At 48.5% G+C, this 20,899-nt stretch overlaps 1 protein-coding gene across 1 annotated transcript in view; it reads left to right on the top strand.

The window, feature by feature from the left end:
- Window positions 1–20,899, top strand: part of SLC6A17 (solute carrier family 6 member 17) — a 51,535-nt gene that overhangs the window by 23,643 nt on the left and 6,993 nt on the right. Inside the window, exons 5-9 of the mRNA XM_024252881.2 lie at window positions 531–712; window positions 2,396–2,506; window positions 17,707–17,948; window positions 18,241–18,433; window positions 20,314–20,506. Coding sequence (XP_024108649.1) covers window positions 531–712; window positions 2,396–2,506; window positions 17,707–17,948; window positions 18,241–18,433; window positions 20,314–20,506 — 921 coding nt within the window. The remainder of the gene's footprint in view (window positions 1–530; window positions 713–2,395; window positions 2,507–17,706; window positions 17,949–18,240; window positions 18,434–20,313; window positions 20,507–20,899) is intronic.

Genomic DNA, 20,899 nt, shown 5'->3' with positions numbered 1-20,899 from the left:
TGGGAATGGTCTCTTTTCCAGCCTGTTTCTGACAGGATTGAATAAAACAGTGAGTGTAGGTAAAACTCTGGAAAGTGTGACTTTAATTGTCATTACTCACCCTGTTATTCCATTCCACAGATGAGGAAACCGAGGCCCAGAAGTGACTTTCCCATGTTCACACCACTCATCTAACCAATAATCTGGGATGAGAATCCAGGTCTCTAGCTCCCAGCTCAGGACTTTCCCCAAGGAACTTTAGGCCAATTCAGCCTCACGTTTCCTCCCTTCCATGGAGAGACATGGGCAGCAGGAGGCATGGGTGGGAATCAGCCAGGCCGGTGTGTCCTGAAGCCTCCCAGACCCCACTGGGAGCCTAGGATTCCTCAGGGTCTGCCAGATCCCGGCTAACCCAGGATGAGCACAGCCCCTCCCAGCTGTCCACCCTCAGCAGCTCCCTCACCCACTGCTGCCCTGAGTGGGGGTCCAGCAGAGGAAGTGACCCCATAGGCCCCGCCACTGAGGCCCTGTGACCTTTGCTGCTATTTCAGTGGTGGAGGCAGAGTGTGAAAAGAGCTCAGCCACTACCTACTTCTGGTACCGAGAGGCCTTGGACATCTCTGACTCCATCTCGGAGAGTGGGGGCCTCAACTGGAAGATGACCCTGTGCCTCCTCGTGGCCTGGAGCATCGTGGGGATGGCTGTTGTTAAGGGCATCCAGTCCTCGGGGAAGGTGAGTGCTGGGGGGGGCACCCAGGACCCAAATGGGGAACAGCAGAAAGGCACAGAGGACACAGGGCTAAGAATTCCAGGCTGCCCCTTTCAGGGTCCTCCCGGTGGGCTTGGGCTCCAGATGGCTCTGGATGATAACACAGGCCCCCAGAGGAGGGTGTGGAAGTATCATTCCTATAGTATTGCTCACCGTGGACAGCCCACCTGGAATGGAATAGCTGGAAAGTCATTGCCCTGGACCCCAGCTGCTTCCATGCTCAGATAACTCAGGCCTGCTCTAATGCAAACATTAGAGAGGAGGAAAACTAGAAGTATTACCCAGGGACATCTGTCTAGATTCTAGACCCTCAGGTTCCCAAGAGCAAAAGCTCTAGAAGAGCCTGCTTTGAGCAGTTTTTGGTGAAAACCAGCAGCTTGCCATGCCTACAGCTAAAGGGCCCTTTGAGCAGGTAGATGCTATGAGTGAAGGGGGCCTTGGAGGCCTCAGGGGGCAGCTCCATAGCAGTCTCTGAGGGGTAGACCAGCCAAGCCCTGCACCTCTTCCCAGCATTTCAGATCCCCTTTAAATAAGGGCCCTTTCTTACTTGTCACATATCAGTATTCATGTGCTGCCAGGGATGGGAAGGATTGAATTAGAGATCCTGTATCCCAGACTACTCATTTACAGACGAGGAAAGTGAGGCCCAGAGAGGGGAAAGCACCTCAGCTAACATCACGCAGCCAGTCAGGTCTCAGAGCTGCAACTAGAACCCTGGCTGTTTGAGGCTTCAGGTTCTTTTCCAGATTTGATGAGCAAGGAAGCTAAGCTCTGGAAAGGTAGAGTGACCCCAGCCACTGACCTCTTCCCTTTCCAGAGGCTGAAATAGTAGCTGATGCTTCATGGCACTTCTCAGGTACTGCCACCTGTATGAACGCATTTGGTCCACAACAAGGTTATGAGTTAGAGATGATTACACCCATTTTAGAGATGAGGAGATGGAGGCTCATGGAGGTTAAATGAAATGCCTGAGGTCACATGTTCGTAAGTGGTAGAGCCAGGGTTAGAACTCAGGCAGCCTAACACCAGACTTGCATTCTCTGAGCCTTTACACCACCCTGCCCTCATTTGTTTCAGTGAAGCAAACATTTTGTGAGCATCTCTTGTGTGAGGCCATCTACCACGCATGCAGGGATATAGACATATGCGAGAAATGCTGTGGTAGAGAAGAGTACACGATTCATCCTCACAAGGGGCTGGGGACTTCTTCAGATGTCTTCTGTTTGGGAGCCGTGTCTATAACCTCCTGAAGGTCTTCCGTCAAAGGAGCTCTAAGGACAGAGGAGATCCTTAGGGGGCCCACTGGGGGAATGAGACATGGGAGAATGAGGAGGGGACAGCAAAGGACTTCCTCACCCCCTTGGCAGCCCTCTGGGGTGAGGAGGCTGTTAGCTCAGCCCCAGCAGCTCTGGAAGGGAGAAAACCAACCCCAGGCACAGCCATGCAGACTCCAGCTTGTCCTGTTCCTGCTTCTGCCTTGGCTGCGTGCCAGATGTGTGGCAGGTTTGGCCCTATGCCCAGGAGTTCCAGGGCTCTGCTTTCTGCTGCCATCGGGGCGGCTCATGTGCCCCAGATGTGAGCAGGGATGGGGGGTGCCAGCTGCAGGAAGGGCTCTGCCTGATGGGGGGGTCCCTGTCCTCTCTGCAGGTGATGTATTTCAGCTCCCTCTTCCCCTATGTGGTGCTGGCCTGCTTCCTGGTCCGAGGGCTGTTGCTGCGAGGGGCAGTTGATGGCATCCTACACATGTTCACTCCCAAGGTAAGGGTTTGGGGCTCCCATATGCCAGGGAACAGCAACAGGTCTACTGGGCCTGGTCAGCTTCCTGCAATTTCATGGAATTTAATGCACTCCGAACACCTGCTATGTGTTGGGTATTGTGCCAGGCCCTGGAGAGATGCACAGGGAAGGGGACATGGGCCCTGCCCTCCAGGTTCCAAGGAGAGGCATGTCACATCGATTTGGGTGAAATTAGAAAAAGCTTCAGAGAGGAGGTAACATCTGAAAGAGCGTTAGGGAGCAGGTAGGATTGCAGTGAGCTGCCATAGGACATTATAATCAAAGGGAACTGCATGACCAAGGGTGTGGGAAAACACTGGGCATGCTTGAGGCAACAGTGGGAAGTCAGGTTTGGCTAGGGCATGCGAGCAGGGAGCTTCATTCATTCATTCATTCATGGGGGCTTTCATTGTGTGGCAGCAGGAACCAAGAAGATGCGTAAGAGAAGAAAGCTCCTGGGAATCTCCCCTTGTACCCAAATCAGAGGAAAGGAGTTACTATTTTATTAAAGATAATAGACTACATGAGTAGTGACTTTAACCTTACCAAAGCCATTCACACTTCCTCTTAATTCTCTCAATAGCCCAGGGAGCAAGATGAGCAGGATCACTGTTCACATTTCACGAAGGGTGCAGTAGAGGCACGGGCATCCTGAAGATGTATACCCAGGTTCCCTAAAGATGGTCTGTCTCCACCCATGGCCTTGCCTCTCTATGACCCTTCAGACCACTGGGCACAACTGGCATGCCTCAGTCCATGGAGGAATAAAAGATTTTCAAATGCAGATTGGCAGTCCCTTCAAGTTGCCTCAAGGCATGTACATCAGAAACTCCAGCTGGTCAGGCTGAGAGTCCATCTCTAAATGCCAGCTGGTCAGTAGCAACCAGCAGGGACCTGGTGAGACTGTAGCCCATGGGCACAGGGTCAGAGCTCAGTCAGGCCTGCTTGAAGGCCTCAGTGTTCATTGGTGCCATCTTGCACATATGTGTACAGACACACACACACACACCCCTTTACACAGACAGTTCGTGCAGGATGACGCAATGACACAGGAAGAAGAACCCAGATCTGATAGGGTTGGAAATCCCCGTAGGCTCCTGATGTCTCAGCGGTAGCACTGGCTAGGGCACACGCCACTCCATAGTCACCAGACAGTGCCTAAATGGTCCCTCAGTGTTCTTGGATATAACATCTGAGGTTTACACATGACCAACTTCAAAGGTCCTCTTTATGAAGCACTTAATGAATCTCCTGAGGCATGAATGTGAATCCTGAGCCATGTGGCTGGCTGTAGGGTTGTTGTAAACACATGATATCTGACAAAGAAAAAATAAAAACCTGGTTTATTTGGGAGAAAATAGCCATGAAAAGAAAGCCAACTGTTTTTAACAAATTAGAACTGTGTCTCTAGAACCATGATCAGTCTAAAATGTTCACTTCAGTTTTCCAATTCTACTTTACTAAACTTTAGGAGGAAATTATATGCTCTGGTGTTGTTCCTAAGGGTGGACTTTCACAAAGGTCTCCAGATGGGCCCCTCAATGGTGTTAAGGGCCCCCTGTATGTAACTCTAGGAGCAAGAAGAACAGATTCACAGGAGCAGCTGCTGGTCTCAACACACACAATACTGCTCCCCACTGGATTCAGACACACTTTAAATTATCTCTTTAATTATGAAATATCTCAGGCATATAAACACATATCTAATAATATAATAAAAATTCTTAGGAAATAAAATATTACAGATGCCATTAAAGGGCCATTGTAGCCCTCCCTGATCCCATTCCCTTCCCTTCCCAAAGATAGCAACTGTCTTATTCCATTCCTGCTGCTACTACAAAAATTCCTTAGACTGGATAATTTGTAAACAATTGAAATTTATTGCTCACAGTTCTGGAGGCTGGGAAGTCCAAGATCAAGGCACTCAGCTTCAGTATCTAGTGAGGACTCTCTGCTTCAAAGATGGTGCTTTCTCACTGCATCCTCACATGGCAGAAGTTCAAGGGAGCTCACTTGAGCCTCTTTTTATAGGGGCACTAATCCCGTCAGGGCTCCACTGTCATGACCTAATCACCTCCCAAAGACCCCTACCTCTTAATACTATCACATTGAGTATTAGGTTCTGTCATGGGAATTTTGAAGGGATACTAACATTCAGATTGTAGCAACCACTATCCTGAATTGGGATTTGTCTTGATCATACATTCTTTGAAATTTGTTATACATATATCTGTATCCATAAACAATGTTTAGCATTTCTGCATACCTTTAACCTTTACATAAATGGCATCATATTATATGTATTCTACAACTTGCTTTTATTTTTGCTTAACATGATTTTTTAAGATTTACCAATTTTGGTGTATAGCTCTAGTGCGTCAGTTTTCATGGATGCATAGTATTTCGTTGTAGGACTAAACTGAAATATATTTATTCGTTCTCTGGTTAATGATCATTTAAGTTGTTTCCAGTTTTCACCATTGCTAATAATGTTACAATAAACACTACGCAGGTCTTCATGCATACATGTTTCTCTAGGGTATCTATGTTTAGGAGTGGAATTGCTGTCTCACAGGATATGCATATCTTCAGTCTTATTCAGTGTTGACTAAATTGCACTCCCAAATGGTTGTATCTGCTAACACTCCCACAAGTTGTACATGAAAATCCCAGTTGTTCCACATTTGTCAGTCTTCAATTTTTGCCAATTGGATGGGTGCAAAATGGTTTATGTACGCTTTGAGCAGTAGGGGGTGCTTCTTTCCTTCCTTCTTCCTTCCCTTCCCCTCCTCTCCCTTCCCCTCTCCTTCCCTTTCTTTCTTTTTTGAGGCAGAGTGTAGCTCCTGTTGCCCAGTCTGGAGTGCAATGGCACAATCTCAGCTCACTGCAATGTCCGCCTCCCGGGTTCAAGCTGTTCTCCTGCCTCAGCCTCCCGAGTAGCTGGGGTTACAGTCATGCGCCACCACACCTGAGTAATTTTGTGTTTTTAGTAGAGACAGAGTTTCTCCATCTTGGTCAGGCTGGTCTCGAACTCCCGACCTCAGGTGATCCACCCGCCTTGGCCTCCCAAACTGTTGGGATTACAGGTGTGAGCCACTGCACCTGGCCTTGGGATGATTCTTTCTAAAACAGTTTCCTGGATGTTCAGGAAACCATGTGAATCCACTTTGGCATTTGCAGAGGCCAGGGTCTTCATGAGACTTTAAAAAATCAAATCCAGGAGCCAGGCGCAATGGCGTGTGCCTGTAATTTCAGCTACTTTGGAGGCTGGGTGGGAGGATCCCTCGAGTCTAAGAGTTAGATACCAGCCTGAGTAACAATAGTGAAACCCCATCTCCAAAAAATGATTAATTAATTAAAAATCAACATAAAAATAAAGTGACTCTCCTGAAGCTACACAGCCGGCAAGAAGCAGAGGCAAACCTGAACTCATGTCCACAGACTCCACATCCCATGCTCTCCAGCTGATAAACTGGCTTCATGAAAATTGGTGGCTGAAGGCCAGGTGGCAAGAGTAGAAAGTTAAATAGAAATGTCCCCTACCTTACAATTTCATCTAAAATCATTCCTTCTTATATTCCTGGGAATGGCTAAAAACAAACCCACATTTTGGGGGTTGGGCAGGAGAGGTTTTGCAGGAACAAAAAGCCCAGCACGCTACTGCTAATCTGCCTTTCCGCATCTCACACCGCATAGTTGAGCTCAGCTGGCTGAGAAGGAAGCTCTGGGGGGCTCCATCCAAGCCCCCTCAGGGAGTCAGGCAAGTGAGGCCAATGGTGATGGCTGGGGTGAGGTTCCTATTTACAAATCCCTCTAAGTCATCTGCAGAAAGGATGGGCCGACTCTCAGAAACAACTGCCTGACAGTCTATATGTGGCAAACTACTGTTGCAGAGCTGTGACTGTTTCAGCACAGGATTGGGGAGATATGAGGGGTCCTAGGAACCATTTCAAGTTCTTGCCCTAGAATGATGCTGTAAAGTACCAGGTCACTGTTCTAGCTGCCCATGCTGTGCACTGCTCCATTCATATAGACTATAATGTAAAAGACATCCCCAGGGGTCATGCTGTTTGGTACCTCTGGCAGAGTCCAAGAGTTTTTGGCCAGGGCATCTCAGAACCCATGTGGGAGAAACATAGGCTCTCCATAGATTGTGCTAAATGACCTGGAAGGCCTTCCCTTCCATAGAGCCTTCCAACATCAGAAATAACTCAGGCTATTGGATCTGGACTTTGCAGTCCATGTCTTCAAGCAGACAGTTACCGGGTATGATGAATGCAATGTGGCCAAGCTGCCATGATGACCCACTAGCATCGTTGTTAGGACAGTAACTCATGTTGATGGCTAATGAACTTCTTGAATTCCTTGGGCAGCTTTTCTCCTGATTACTTTCTTTCCATGTAGGTAAAAACCCAGGTCAGCATGGGCTACCTGCAATTAATCATGTGATTTGCTCAATATAAAGTGGTAGATTATGGTAGGATTTTTAACCACCAAAATGTTCAGAGAATGTTTATCAAAATTACAACTGTTCATATCCTTCAGCCCAGCAATTTAACTTCTACATATTTGTCCTACAGATGTACTCATACATAAGCAAAATGATCAGTGTACAATGTTGTTCATTACAGCATTTGTTTTAGTGGAAAAAGATTGAAAACAACCCAAATAACCATCATTCACTTATTCATTCAACAAAAGTTTATTGAACGCCTGTTACATGCACTGTTCCGAGTCACGGGATCCAGCAGTGAACAAAGCAGACAGACTTCCTGGTCCTCATGGAGCTTACGTTCTGGTGGAGGGAGACAGATGTTGTCAGATAATATAAGATAAAGAATTGTCATTAACTGTTGATGCCAAGGGGAAAAAGAAAGCAGAGAAAGGAGATTTAGGGCATTCGGGGAGAAGAGTTGCAATTATGGACAGTACCGTCAAGGAACGCCTTGCTGAGAAGTGATGTATGAATGAAGACCTGAAGGAGGCCAGGGAGCAGACTGTGGATATTTAGAAGTAATGCATTCCATCCTGAACAGAGGGAACAATGAGTGAAAAGGGCTTGAGACTGGCTGTGGCTGGCATATTCAAAGAGGCCAGTGTGGCTCGAACAGGAGGGGAAAGAGGTAGGACATATGGTCGGTAGTAATGTACAGCCAGATCATGCGGGTCCTGTGGTTAAGGTAAGAAGTTTGACATTAACTGTGGTGAAAAGGGAGCCATTGAGTGTTCTCAGCAGAGGAGTAGCATGATCTGACTTCTTAGGATGATCATTCTAAGCCTCTTAAGTGGCTTCTATAGAAAATCTGAGGGAATAAGGACAGGACCGGGAGACCTGCCAGGAGGTCCTCCAGGTGAGAGATGACTGGGGTTTGAGCCCAGGTGATGGCGATGGGAGTGATGAGAGTTGGTTCGACGGAAGATACATTTCAGAAGCAGAGTCAGAAGGATTTGCTGTTGGATTGGTTGTGAGATATGAGAGGAAGAGAGGAGTCAAGGGTGAGTGTGGCCCTTTACATGAGCAGTTGGAAGGATGGAATTGACATTCATGGAGATGGGGAAGACAGTGGAGGGAACAGATTTGGTGGGGAACATCAAGAGTACTCTTTTGGACATGGCAGGCTTAAAATATCTAATAGATCTCCACATGGAGATGCTGAGGAGGCAGTTGGATGTATGGATCTCGAGGTCAGGTGTGGAGGTCTACATTTGGGAGTCTGGGATAACAGAGAGAATTTAAAGCCATAGATTGGTTCACAATCACCTAGAGAATGAACAAAGACAGAGAAGAGAGCTGAGCACTGGGGCCCTGGTGTTTAGAGGCTGAGGGCGGAATAGCTGTGGGTGGGTGGTGGCGGGGAGGTTGAAGAATAGGAGCAGAGAGAGAGAGACAGGCAGGCTGACAGACAAACAGACATTCTAGACACAGAGTGAAGAAAATGTTTTAAGAAAGAGGGAACAATCAGCCATGTCCAAAGCTGCTGAGAGGTCAGGTGATGAGGTCTGAGAATTGACCGAGGCACTTGGCAACAGAGGGGTCACTGGTGACCTCAACAAGAGCTACTTTGGTGGAGTGCTGAGGACAAATCTAATAATTAATGGGTTGAAGGGAAAAGGGGAGTGAGGAATTGGAGACAAGTAATAGATACCAGTTATTCTCAGGAGTTTTGCTATAGAGGAGCAGAGAAATGAGAAATGGGATGGTAACTGGAGAGGGCCATGGGGTCAAGGGTGTTATTTCACAATTTATATGATAAAAATAATCCATCATACACCACTGGTGGGAATGTGAAATGGTATAATGGCTTTGGAAAACAGCCTGGCAGTTCCTCAAAAGGTTAAACAGAGTTAGCATATGACCCAGCAGTTCCACTCCTAGGCACATATCCAAGAGAACTGAAAGCATGTTGACACAAAAACTTATACACAAATGGTCATAGCAGCATTGTGCATTATAGCCAAAAAGTAGAAACAACACAATGTCCATCAACTGATGAATAAATTTTTTAAATGTGGTATATGCATACAGTGGGATATTATCCAGCCATAAAAAGGAATGAGGCAGTGATACACATTGCAACATGCAACTCCTGAAAACTTTAAGCTAAATGAAAGAAGCCAAACACAAAAGACCACACACGGTATGATTCCAATGATATGAAATGTCCAGAATAGGTGAATCCATAGAGAAAGAAGGTGGATTAGTGGTTAGTACTGGGCTTGTGGGGAGGTTGGGGGAGACATGGGGAATGACTCTATGTGTTTGGGTTTTCTTTTTGGGGTGATGAAGAGGTTTTAAAATTGAGTGTGGTAATAGTTACACAACAGTGTGATATGCTAAAAACGATTGAATTGTGCACTTAAAAAATTCAAAAAAGAGGAGGTAGTTTATGTTATAGGAGAGGAGAAATAAGCAGGAGGAAGAGACTGCAGTGCTCAGCTGAAAGATTTGGCCTCAGCTAGGACCACACACAGTCCCCATAGTAGCAGGAGGGAAAGGTTGGGCCATGGCGCATGGACGCTGGCAGGTGAGATGCTGTGGGGAGGAACTCTCTTCTGATTGTGTCATTTTTCACAGTGAAGTAGGAGACAAGGTGATCGTCTGAGAGCAGGAAGGGAGGAGGAGGACTTGGAGAGCTAAGGAGGAGTGAGTGTGAAGTAAATGTGTAAGAGATGGGAGAAATGTGTGGGCAGCACGAAGGGCCCCCTGGAGGCTAGGGGTCAGGAGTGTGCAGTGGACTCTCCAGCATGGAGATCGCCAACACTTCTGCAACTCCGAGATAGACAGTTTTTCACATTTGAACATCTCTGAAAGCACGCTGTTTCTAACAATCAGTGAGGCAATTATACAAGCCTGTTTTTTTGTTTTTGTTTGTTTTTTTTTGACGGAGTCTCGCGCTGTTGCCCAGGTCGGAGTGCAGTGACGCGATCTCGGCTCACTGCAACCTCCGCCTCCTGGGTTCAAACGATTCTCCTGCCTCAGCCTCCCGAGTAGCTGGGACTACAGGCATGTGCCACAATGCCCGGCTAATTTTTTGTATTTTTAGTAGGGGTTTCACCATATTAGCTAGGATGGTCTCGATCTCCTGACCTTGTGATCTGCCCACCTCGGCCTCCCAAAGTGCTGGGATTACAGGTGTGAGCCACTGCGCGTGGCCCACAAGCCTGTGTTTTACAATGGATGGTGCTTACTCTGTGCCAGGCACTTTTGTGTGCACTTTGCATATATTAATCCATTTAAACCTCCTAACAACCCTGGAGAGGTCGGTACTCTCATTATCACCACTGTGCAGATGGGAAAACTGAAGCACAGAAAGGGTGGATAACTGTAGGGAGGAGGCTGTGAGTGGGCAAGAGCAGAGGGGGCAGTGTGCCAGGAGCTCTGGGACTCTGTGGGTTCCCAACTTAGCACATTGAGGAAGTGCCGAGGCTGGGAGCAAGGGCAGTGGCCCCAGAAGTGTGGAGAGTTCTGTGACCACTCTGGTGTGGACAGTAAGGAAAAAGAGGAACACACCCACACATATTCACGTGCGTGTATGTATATGTGTATGTAATGTATGTGTTTGTGTATACTGCTGGTATATGCATAAAATATCACAGGCGGGTACACAGGAAACTGACATCATGGGTACATCTGGAGAAGAAGAACCAGGTGTTACAGGATACAGGGATGAGGAAAAGGAGACCGAGGGATCAGGGGTGTGTATCAACTCCTAGAGAAGAGAAGTGGGATCTCTGCAAGTTCTGAAAGCCCAGGGGTGGAGGTTAGGGGTGGAGCTTCTTGACTCCCACAGTTAGAGAGAGGGCTTCTCAGCAGGATGATAAAGGTGGCCCAGCCTCATTACCAGAGCGTGGGCTCTGGAGCCAGACGATCTGGTTCAGACTCTAGCTCATCATTCAGCAGTTGTTGGGCAAGTTCCTTTGCCCTCAGGGCCTCAGTTTCTGCAATGGCAAGATGGGGTAGACAGTGGCACCTCCCCAACGGGGTTGTCGGGAAAGTGCTTAGGACTGCTCCTGGCAAGTGGAGAGCATGTGGTAAATGTTAGCTATTATTATCCTCGTCCCTTGTGAAGGTGACACTGTTCTTGGGCAGCGGGAGCCCAGTGCTCCAGTGCCATCTGGTGCCTCGTGGCCCCGGCTGGCTCCACACCAGCAGGTGCACAGCAGTGCTGAGAAGCAAGGTGTGTGCTCCTGTCACACATGCGCTCAGGCTAGGGCTCAGCAGCTGCTTGTGGACTCAAAAGCATCATCATGCCCATGAGTCAAATGCCTTGATACACTTTGTTTCCCTGAGTGAGGAAGTAGTTCAGCCATCATGCTGAAGAATTGGCAGGAAGCTGTTCCTCTGTTTTAGAGCAGACACCCCGAGGAGGGGGTGAGCCTTCTTTTCTGAGGGAAAAGCCCATTGCTCATCCTCCTCTTGCAGTCACATCCTGATGCCTGGAAGGGGTGTAGGGTTTTCTGAGTCTGGCCAGGGGTTCATCTTCTATTGCTGTTTGTTAGAATCATGCACCATCACCCCAGGAATCCTGGAAAGAGCCCCTTTAAATGCAAGGAACAATAAGCATTCTGTACTGAAGGTGCCAGGCTCAATTTACCCCCAGATTAGCGCCGGGCATCTGTGGTCATCTCCATCAGCAAGAGTAAACCTCTGAGCTGCAGGCTGGAAGGGAGGGTGCCCAGGGACCACCTGCACCAGGCACTTTTCTCCTCAAAGGTCAAGTTCACCCTCAGATGCTTTCCTGGGCCCTATCAACATCAGATTTGGTTCCATCAATTTGCTGGGTGATACGTATGTGGGTGATGGCTATTCATTACACTATCTTCTCTACCTTTGTACATTTTATAATAAATATTCCATAATTTTTTAGTGGAAAAAGAGCAATCTTAACAAACAAATTTTTGTTCTATCCAAAGTTGTTGAATATTCCATTCTCCAAGAAATCTCCAAGCTATATAGGGCCAGCTCTGATCTGCAGTTTGGGATTGTGGTATCTTCCCAGGAGTGGCTGTCTCCATTTATGAAATTTGACCCTGAAGTGTGACTAGGCTGAGGAATTTATTCACACCTTCATTTATCCTAAACCTTTTAGGTTTAGGGTGTGATGGAAATCTTAATGATGATATGAATTTGGGTCTCACAGGTAGTCTGGACCTTTTTGTAAAAATGATTGACATAGATAAAAAAGGAAATAATTACCAAAAAAAAAAAAAAAAAGGAAAGAAAGAGAAGAGGAAAGGATAATAAAATGAGGACAGTGTTAAAATAGCCATGTTTTAGAAAGTAGAAGTTTGAAGTCCTAAGATCATCCTCTTATTCTAGAAGACAGCATCTTAGCCCAAAAGGCTGGTACAACTTTGTAGCCCCTTGTCTGGTTCCTCCTGCTCAGCTCACAACTCATAGAAAAGGGTTAGCTTTTGTCTAATCTCTCTCTCTCTTGCTCCCGACTCTTTCCTTCTCTCACACATGCCGGGCACTGTTCATACAAACAGGAGAGGAGATGGGCTCCACCCCTAAGCACAAAGTGTTGAAAGGAAGACGAGACACATAAACCTGTGACGCGGGTATTGACAAGAGCTGTGAGAGCTCAAGGACCAGAGGCAATTAGGAAAAACTTTAAAGAAGAAATGATATTCATGGTGGGTTTTGAGAAATTTGTAGAGTTTACCAGAAAGTGAGTAGGAGGAAGGGAATTTCAGGAAAAAATTACAGCTTAGGCAAAGGCCAGAGGTGTGAAAGACCGTCATGCTTTTGAAGAGGAGTAAGTTACCTGCATGTAGAATGTTCAGAACATAAAGGAATGGAAAAAGATTTTCTAGAAGACAGTGGGGAACCATCAAATATTTTTCAGCATGCAAGCGACGTGACCAGAGCTATGTTCATCTTGTTAAAAAAACAAAAACAAAAACAAAAACAAACACTTCAGCTAGATTAAATGTAAAAGTTTAATTGAGCAATGAACAATTCGCGAATCAGGCAGCCTTCCGAGACAGAGTAGGTTCAGAGACTCCAGTGCAGTCATGTGATGGAAGATTTATGGACAGAAAAAGGAAAGTGACTTACGGAAGACGGAAGTGAGGTACAGAAACAGCTGGGTTGGTCACAGCTTGGCGTTTGCCTTATTTGAAGTCGGTTCGAACAGTTGGCCACATTTGATTGGCCAAAACTCAGTGATTGGCACAAGAGTAGGCTACGGTCTGTTTACACCTCCACTTCTTATAGTTCATGATGTACAGAGAAACCTTTAGGCCAAACTTAAAATATGTAAGGAGGCAGCTTTAGGCTAAACTTGATTTAATCATCTCAGCATACCTTCTTTTAGAAAACTTCATAATTCTTCCTAGTTAGAACTCACCAAACTGCTCAGAGCCCTCCCATAAGGTGCTGGTTTCTAGCCTAGGAGAAGCGCCCAGGCTCCAGCAGATTGTGGTAGAGCTGTTGTGATTGATATTTGCGAATACCAGAGGAGGCCAGCCAGCATGCCTTCCAGGCATAAGTCACCCTTATGCCCATTTCTGGAGCATTCTTGAAAAATTATTTTTCAAAAACTCACCCAAGAGATGGGAATTAACACAAGTCCTTTCCCAGTGGAACTATAATTATTTTCTTCTCCTTTTCTATTCTCCAAATTTCTACTAGGCACAGTACAGGCCCCCATTTCCTTATCCACAATACCAAAATCCAAATAGCCATGAAAAACAAAAGTTGGTTTGGTTTGCTTTTGATCCTCCAGAACTCACTTGGAAGCAAAATGACCTGCACAGATGTGAGGGTATTTATAGTCTTTATTGATTCACTTAGTGTGAATATTCATATTTTGCTGCAGAAATACTAACGTGTTTGATTACAGGGTGCTGCCCCAGACCCCGCTGGGGGTGATATGTAATTAAGTAGCATATGCATCACATTACCTTTCTAAAATTAAATGCGAAACAAAAGTTTGTATTCCGAAACCAGTCGGCCCCCAGGGCTTTTAGATAAGGAACCGTGGGCCTGTATTACTTTTGTAAAGAAGGTAACATTTCATCTTACTTTAAAAACCAGACATCCGCCTATGCAAGGGGGTGGGCCCCCAGCAGTACAGGACAGCCCTGCCCTGTTTCTCTGGTCACTTGGCTTTCCCATGCTCCTCTGTGGCTATTTTAAACCCTTCCAATCCTTCACACCCTCTGACCTTCCTTCCGGCATACTCATCCCCAGCAGATGATTTTACCTCCTGCTTTACAGGGAAAACAGAAGCTGCCAAGAAACTCCCTCAGATGACAGAGACAGAAACCGACCATAAAACCTGCCTGCAGCTGCCCCATCCTGTCCTCCCTCCCTCCTTTCTCAAATGAGCAGCCCAAGGGTGGTCCTATGGAGGATAGCTTCCCACCACACCCCGATCCCTACCCTCCAGCTTTTCAAGACACTCCACTGAAAACAAAAACAAAAAAGAAGTCAAGACAACATATAAAAATGCAACCCTCTGTTGATTTCATAGCCTTCTCCTGATACTGCCCTTCTCCTCCTGATCCGAGTCTTGCTTCTCCGAGGACCTGCTTACCCACATTGCCTCCATTTCCTCCCCTCTGCCTCTCTCCTTTCTTCACTTCCCCTGGCTTCTTGCCAGGGAGCAACTCTGAGGAAGCCTCTGAAGCCCCCTGCGGCCTCCTGTGCGGACTCCCTCAGGGTCTTTCACTGGCAGCACTGACCCTTCCTCCTCCAGGCTCTGGGTTTTCCTCTTGCCTCTGCTGCTTCTCCTTCTCTGACTCCCTTTCAGGAGACTCTCCCTCTTCCCTGCATTCAGTGTTAGAGATAGGAGCAGGCTTTTGCTTCTTATCCCTCTGTAACTACCGCCACAGCCTCAGCTCCTGCCAGCACACCTGCTACTCAGAAAGTCTGTCTCCAGCTTGCCTCTCTCTGACTCCAGGCTCATCTGTCCAGCGGACCACTTGGCATTTCATTTTAGATGTCTTAAAGACACATTCAGCTCAACCTTTCTAGAACTAATGTCCTGATCCTCCCTGCCCAACACCATCGACCTGTTCCTCTCCCACTGTCCCCGTCTCCACCTGCTCAGGTATGCAGGCCAGAGACATGGCCCTCACCTCGGCCTCTCCCTCTCCAGCATCTCCCATCTCCAGTCCATCCTGAAGGTCTCCTTGGTTTGTCCTGTGAAGATCTCTCCATTGGCACCACCCAGCCCCTTAGCAAAGCCACTGTCTCCTCCAGCCTGGACCCCAGAAGCTGCTTCCTCAAAGGTCTGCTGCATCCACTTATTTCTTTTGGAAATGCACATGATTGTGTCCCCACTTCTTTAAACCCCTTGGTGGCTTCTTGGGTTAGGTGGTTTCTTAGGGTGAAGACAGGATCTGTACAGGCCTTTGATCTAACTTCTCTCCTGTCCCAGCCCTGCCTGTGCCACCCCCACCTCGCCCTCACTGCTTCAGCCACCCTGGCACCTTCCATTCCCTTTTACACACCATCCTCTGTCCTATCTCAGGACCTCTGTCTACGCTTCTTCCCAAATGCTCTTCCCTCTCCGTGTGGCCTCGCTTTCATCAGCTTTCAAATGTCAGCTTGAGGACCCCTTCCTCTGGGAAGCCTTGCCTGGCCTCCCAACTTGTTCAAATCCCTTTCTTATGGGCTCTCCGAGCACTGGGTGCCCAGCCTTCACAGCCCTTGTCACATTTGCAATTTAACATTTGTTCGTGGGATCATTTGACCAATGTGTCTCTCTCCAACTAGAATGTAAACTCAGAGACCCTGATTGCCTCTGTTCCCCATGGCCTCTGCATCGCCTAGCACCAGGCCTGGCCCACAGCAGGTGCTCAGAGATTGATGGATGAGTGGCTACATGTCATTACCACAGGGAGGCCTTGACACCTTATACCTAATAAGTACACAGGGGTGGACTGGGGAGAGGGTCTCCTCATGGATGCCAAGGGGCCCTTAGATCCTTAAGGCCTGGGTTCTGGGCTTTCTTGGTGGACTAAAGATGGTTTTACTTATTTTGTGCTGGATGGGGGACCTTAATCTCCCCTGGAGTACACGTGCTGTCTGATCAGACAGTCCTTTTGGGTCTCCATTTGTGCCCAGGCCCTGAAGCTCAAAGGCTCAACTACCGTCCCCCACCTCTTTCCTCTCAGCATGGGGGTGCTGCCCTCAGCCTCACTGCTCTGCCAGCCCTCTGAGCTTGCCAACATCTCAGCTGTTGGAGTGCTGCCAGGAGTTAAGACATGCCTAGGAAGCTGCTGAGATGGTGGCAGGTGGGCCCTGTGTCCTGGATGTTATTTAGGGCTGTGATATTAAAGATAACTAAAGTCCAGACGGACCCTAAAGTCCAACACCTCACTGTTCAGGTGAGGACTTACCACAGGTACTCAGAAGGGGCAGCCGGGCCAGGACCCACACAGGGCTTGTCACCACAGGGAAGTAAACTCTCTTAATTGGCTCCTTGCCTCCTTAGTCTGTCTGGAGTGAGGTCACTTAGGTTCACCTCAGCAGCAAAGGTCGCAGGGGAAAATGCTTTAGAGAGTATAGGTGATAGAAAAACTGAGTCAGGAGTTGGTGCTGGGGCCGGGGGCGGGGGCCTGGCCCAGAATATCTATATTTTAGTTATCACTCTGCCCCGACTAACCGGCTCCATTACCTTGAGCAAGTAATTTCATCTTTGGGGTCTCAGTTTACCCTTTAAAAATGTGAATAGTAATCCTTGCTTCCTGCACCCCCGCAAAACACAAAACACCCTGTCCTGACGAGGTCAGCGTCATTCTGTTGGGATTGAGTGCCGCTATGTACAGGCATTACTTGTTGCTTTACATTTGATCCTCACATTCACTCCGAGACTCTATTACTATTCCCTTTTCTCAGATGAGTAAACTGAAGCTCATAACACAGTCAGTGCCACTTACCGAAGGCTTCATAGCCATTTAAAGATGGGAGTCAGGATTTGGATCTGGATCTGTCTGAGACTCTAAAGCTCTGTGCTGGGTCCAAGGCTTGGTCCCTGCCCCAAGGAACAAACAGTAAAAGGAAAATAGGTTGGAAAGGGGCTTTGGAAATTGCTCCATGCCATCCAAATGCTGTTGCAGTTCAGGCTCCTGTCAGGTGTGAGGGCAGATGGAAGCTTAGGCGGAGGCCCTTTCTCCAGGAATTGTCTAGGTTCTGTGCTTCAGGTTGGGTGGTGGTGGGGAAAAGCAGGTGGTTTGGGTTTTTTTTCCTTTCATGAGGTAGAGGAGTTTGAGGTGGAGAAGGCGTCGTGGAGATTCTGGTATTCTCAGTTTTCTTGTGCTGCTGTGCAAGCTGTTCACTGCAGGACTCTAGGAGGCACCTGTCACACTGTAGTCCAAGTGAATGGCACTCTCTAGAGCTATGTACTACATGACCATATGCGATGGCCTTGACGATGTTCCTTAGTATGATGTCTGCATGGGAAGCCATGGTGGCAGTTAAATTACTATGTAAGCATTCAGCATTGATGTTGTCTTACCAAGGCCTCACAGTCATCCTCTGAAGTTGATACTCTTGTGATCTGCGTATTGGGGAAACTGAGGCTCAGTTTCTTACCACTATGGGCTGCTGCCTCTGAACTCTGTTGAGGCTGAGAAAGGGGGTGTGCATGTGAGAAAGGGGGTGTGCACATGAATAAAACCATCCTCTCTGTGTCTCTTTTCTTCCTCGCCTTGGTCTTCTGCCATAGCTGGACAAGATGCTGGACCCCCAGGTGTGGCGGGAGGCAGCCACCCAGGTCTTCTTTGCCTTGGGCCTGGGCTTTGGTGGTGTCATTGCCTTCTCCAGCTACAACAAGCAGGACAACAACTGCCACTTCGATGCCGCCCTGGTGTCCTTCATCAACTTCTTCACGTCAGTGTTGGCCACCCTTGTGGTGTTTGCTGTGCTGGGCTTCAAGGCCAACATCATGAATGAGAAGTGTGTGGTCGAGTAGGTGGCATCTCTCCTCCCGTCCCTCCTTCTCTCTGTCTACCTTACCTGGGAGTGTGCGGGGGTGGGGGCGCAGGTGTGCATGGGGAGAGAGGTCCCCTCCACTCAGGCTGCGGAATGGAGATCAGAGGAGCACTCTCTGTCCCCAGCTCTGGGCCACAAGGACAAGCTCAGAGATGCCTCTGTCAGTGACCCATGAGGGTCCCACCTGGGTGCCTGGGAGGAGCCTCCAGGATCTCACCCATTGCCCACCCCTGCCTTCTTACCTGGCCCTCTCGGTTTTGTGCTGCAGGAATGCTGAGAAAATCCTAGGGTACCTTAACACCAACGTCCTGAGCCGGGACCTCATCCCACCCCACGTCAACTTCTCCCACCTGACCACAAAGGACTACATGGAGATGTACAATGTCATCATGACCGTGAAGGAGGACCAGTTCTCAGCCCTGGGCCTTGACCCCTGCCTTCTGGAGGACGAGCTGGACAAGGTGCGGGGACAGGCTGCCCTTCCCAGGACAGGCAGGAACCCAGAGAGCAGCTGTGGCCGGCAGGAGCTTGGGCTCAGGCCTTAGGATGCTGACAGGTAGTCATTAGTTTACTTGGTAAGCAAGGATCTGCTGTGTGTCCAGAGGGAGTGAAAGGGAAGAAAGGTATTGGCCAAAGTCCCTGACCAGAGGTAGGCTTGAGCCTAGACAAGAAGTAAGGCAGACACACACCTCTCAGAAGTCACAGTAAGTGTATGGGACGATGTTTCCATTTACTGAGTGGGCTTCTCGTGCATCAGTCACTGCCATAGGTAATGTACTCAGAACAGTGCCTAGACATGGTATGCATCAAAGAAGTGTTGAAGTTAGTGTTTGCCCATTGCTGTCTATCTCCTTTGACGCTCAAGACAGCTCTATGAGTTGAGTATTCATATCGTTCCCTACCTTACAGATGAGTAGCCTATGAGATGGGGGGCTTGATCAAGGTCTCACAACTAGTAAGTGAGAGAGGCAGTTAGTTGGGTCCAAATCCAGTTAGTTGGGTCCAGAGCCCATGCTCAGAATCACCTCTTGATGCTTCTGCCCCTCCCCAACCTGTTCCCATTCCAATCTCACCGCCGTGATGACACTTAGACTTTAGGGTGGTGCTGGGGGTGCTGACTCCTCCTCAATGCTCAGGCCCAAGTTAGGACACCTTGCTTCTATTTATACTTACATAGCTGGACACTTTCAGAATGACTGTTCTGTTAGAAGGGGTAACAGGAAAGGGACATACCCACAGCATCTTGGGAACCAGGCTGGAGCCAAGGCTCACATGGGGCAGAGCCAGCTCCCATCAGCCTGGGTCAAGCCTGTCCTTCATGGGACCGGGGAAGGAAGGGGGTGCTTTCCCTGGGCTCCATGTTAAAAGTCAGCTCCATTGGACGGTACCATCCTAATGCTGAGGGAGCAGCATCCTGCACCCCGACCCTTTCCCTGGGGATCAAGAGCAAAAGAGCCCAATCTCGGGCCCCCTGCCCTGGTTTCTTCCCCAGGTAACTGGCAGCATAAAGGACCTCCCCTTTTCACACTCTCTGAAGCATGGCCTGGTTCTCTCATGAGCATGGCCTGGTTCTCTGAATAAAACTAGGTTTATAGCAGTGTTTTCATACAACTCCGATAGCATTCAAATGACAAGAATTATACATTCACTTAGTGGGGAAGAAATGTTCCCTTACAATCACTGAACATTACAGGGCAACGTGTAAGTGACAGGGGGCAGTGTGTGGTCACCGGACCCACAAGCATGGCCCAAGCATTAAAGCAGTGATTCTCTACCTTGGCTACCCATTAGAGTTCCTGCATTTTTTTTGTTTGTTTTAAAAAAAACTCCGACACCCAGCTTCACCCCAGACCATCCAGTCATTGTCCCTGGGGTGAGACCCAGGTGTCAGTGTTTCTAAAGGCTCTAGTGTGCTTCCGTTGAGAGCCAAGGCTGAGACCACTGCATGAAGATCTGCAGTTCAGAAGTTCTGAGCTGGGAGCGGCCACAGTGTAGCTGGAGCAATCAGGAAAGACATCTTAGAGGAGCAGGGTCCTGAGCTGGGTGTATTTCTAAATGTGAGCATCTTCATTTGAATCACCTAAGCTCCTAGTACAACCTGTAGATTCCAGGTCCCACAGGTGAACTCCCAAGTTGGTGTTTTTGAGCTACCTCTAGGGGATTCCAATGCCTTCTAAAGTTCGAAATCAACAGGCCAAAACCAACAGGATTTAGGTGGAGGTGGGAACCCCTGTGAAAGAGGGAATAGTTATTCCAAAAGTTCGAAGGGCAGAGGGAAGGAAGCGGTGGGCTCCCCCGGGAGGGGTGACCTCACAGGCCCTGCTTTCCACCCCACCTTCAGTCCGTGCAGGGCACAGGCCTGGCCTTCATCGCCTTCACTGAGGCCATGACGCACTTCCCCGCCTCCCCGTTCTGGTCCGTCATGTTCTTCTTGATGCTTATCAACCTGGGCCTGGGCAGCATGATCGGGACCATGGCGGGTATCACCACGCCCATCATCGACACCTTCAAGGTGCCCAAGGAGATGTTCACAGGTAACTCCTCCCTGCCCCCATGCCCAGGCTCTGCAGGCTGCCCTTGTGGACAACAATTCCATTCTGGCTTCTGACTGGGTCCTTCATGACCCCACACCCAGAAGGCTCCACCCCACACTGGGACACAGCTGGAGCCTGGCTGTGCCACTCAGTGATTAGCACTCACAAGCCAGGAAGAGAAAGCTACTTGGAAATCTGGAGCAAACATGAGCCGGGAGGCCTGCATCTAGGCCCCTTTGTTAGTTCACTTGCCCCTCTCCCCAAGGGCCTGCTGAGTCGTCTTGGGCAGGGGTGCTGAGTTGTCTTGGGCAGGGGCGCTCACTGGCCTTGTGCCCTGTTCCATCTTTGTCACTCCGGTCCCGGGCTGTGTCCACAGTTCCCTTTGGGGTCTGC

Source organism: Pongo abelii, chromosome 1 (genome assembly GCF_028885655.2).
Source record: "Pongo abelii isolate AG06213 chromosome 1, NHGRI_mPonAbe1-v2.0_pri, whole genome shotgun sequence".
Taxonomy (NCBI): Eukaryota; Metazoa; Chordata; class Mammalia; order Primates; family Hominidae; genus Pongo; species Pongo abelii.
The sequence above is the reverse complement of the archived record's forward strand: the minus strand, read 5'-3'. Positions and strand labels throughout refer to the sequence as shown.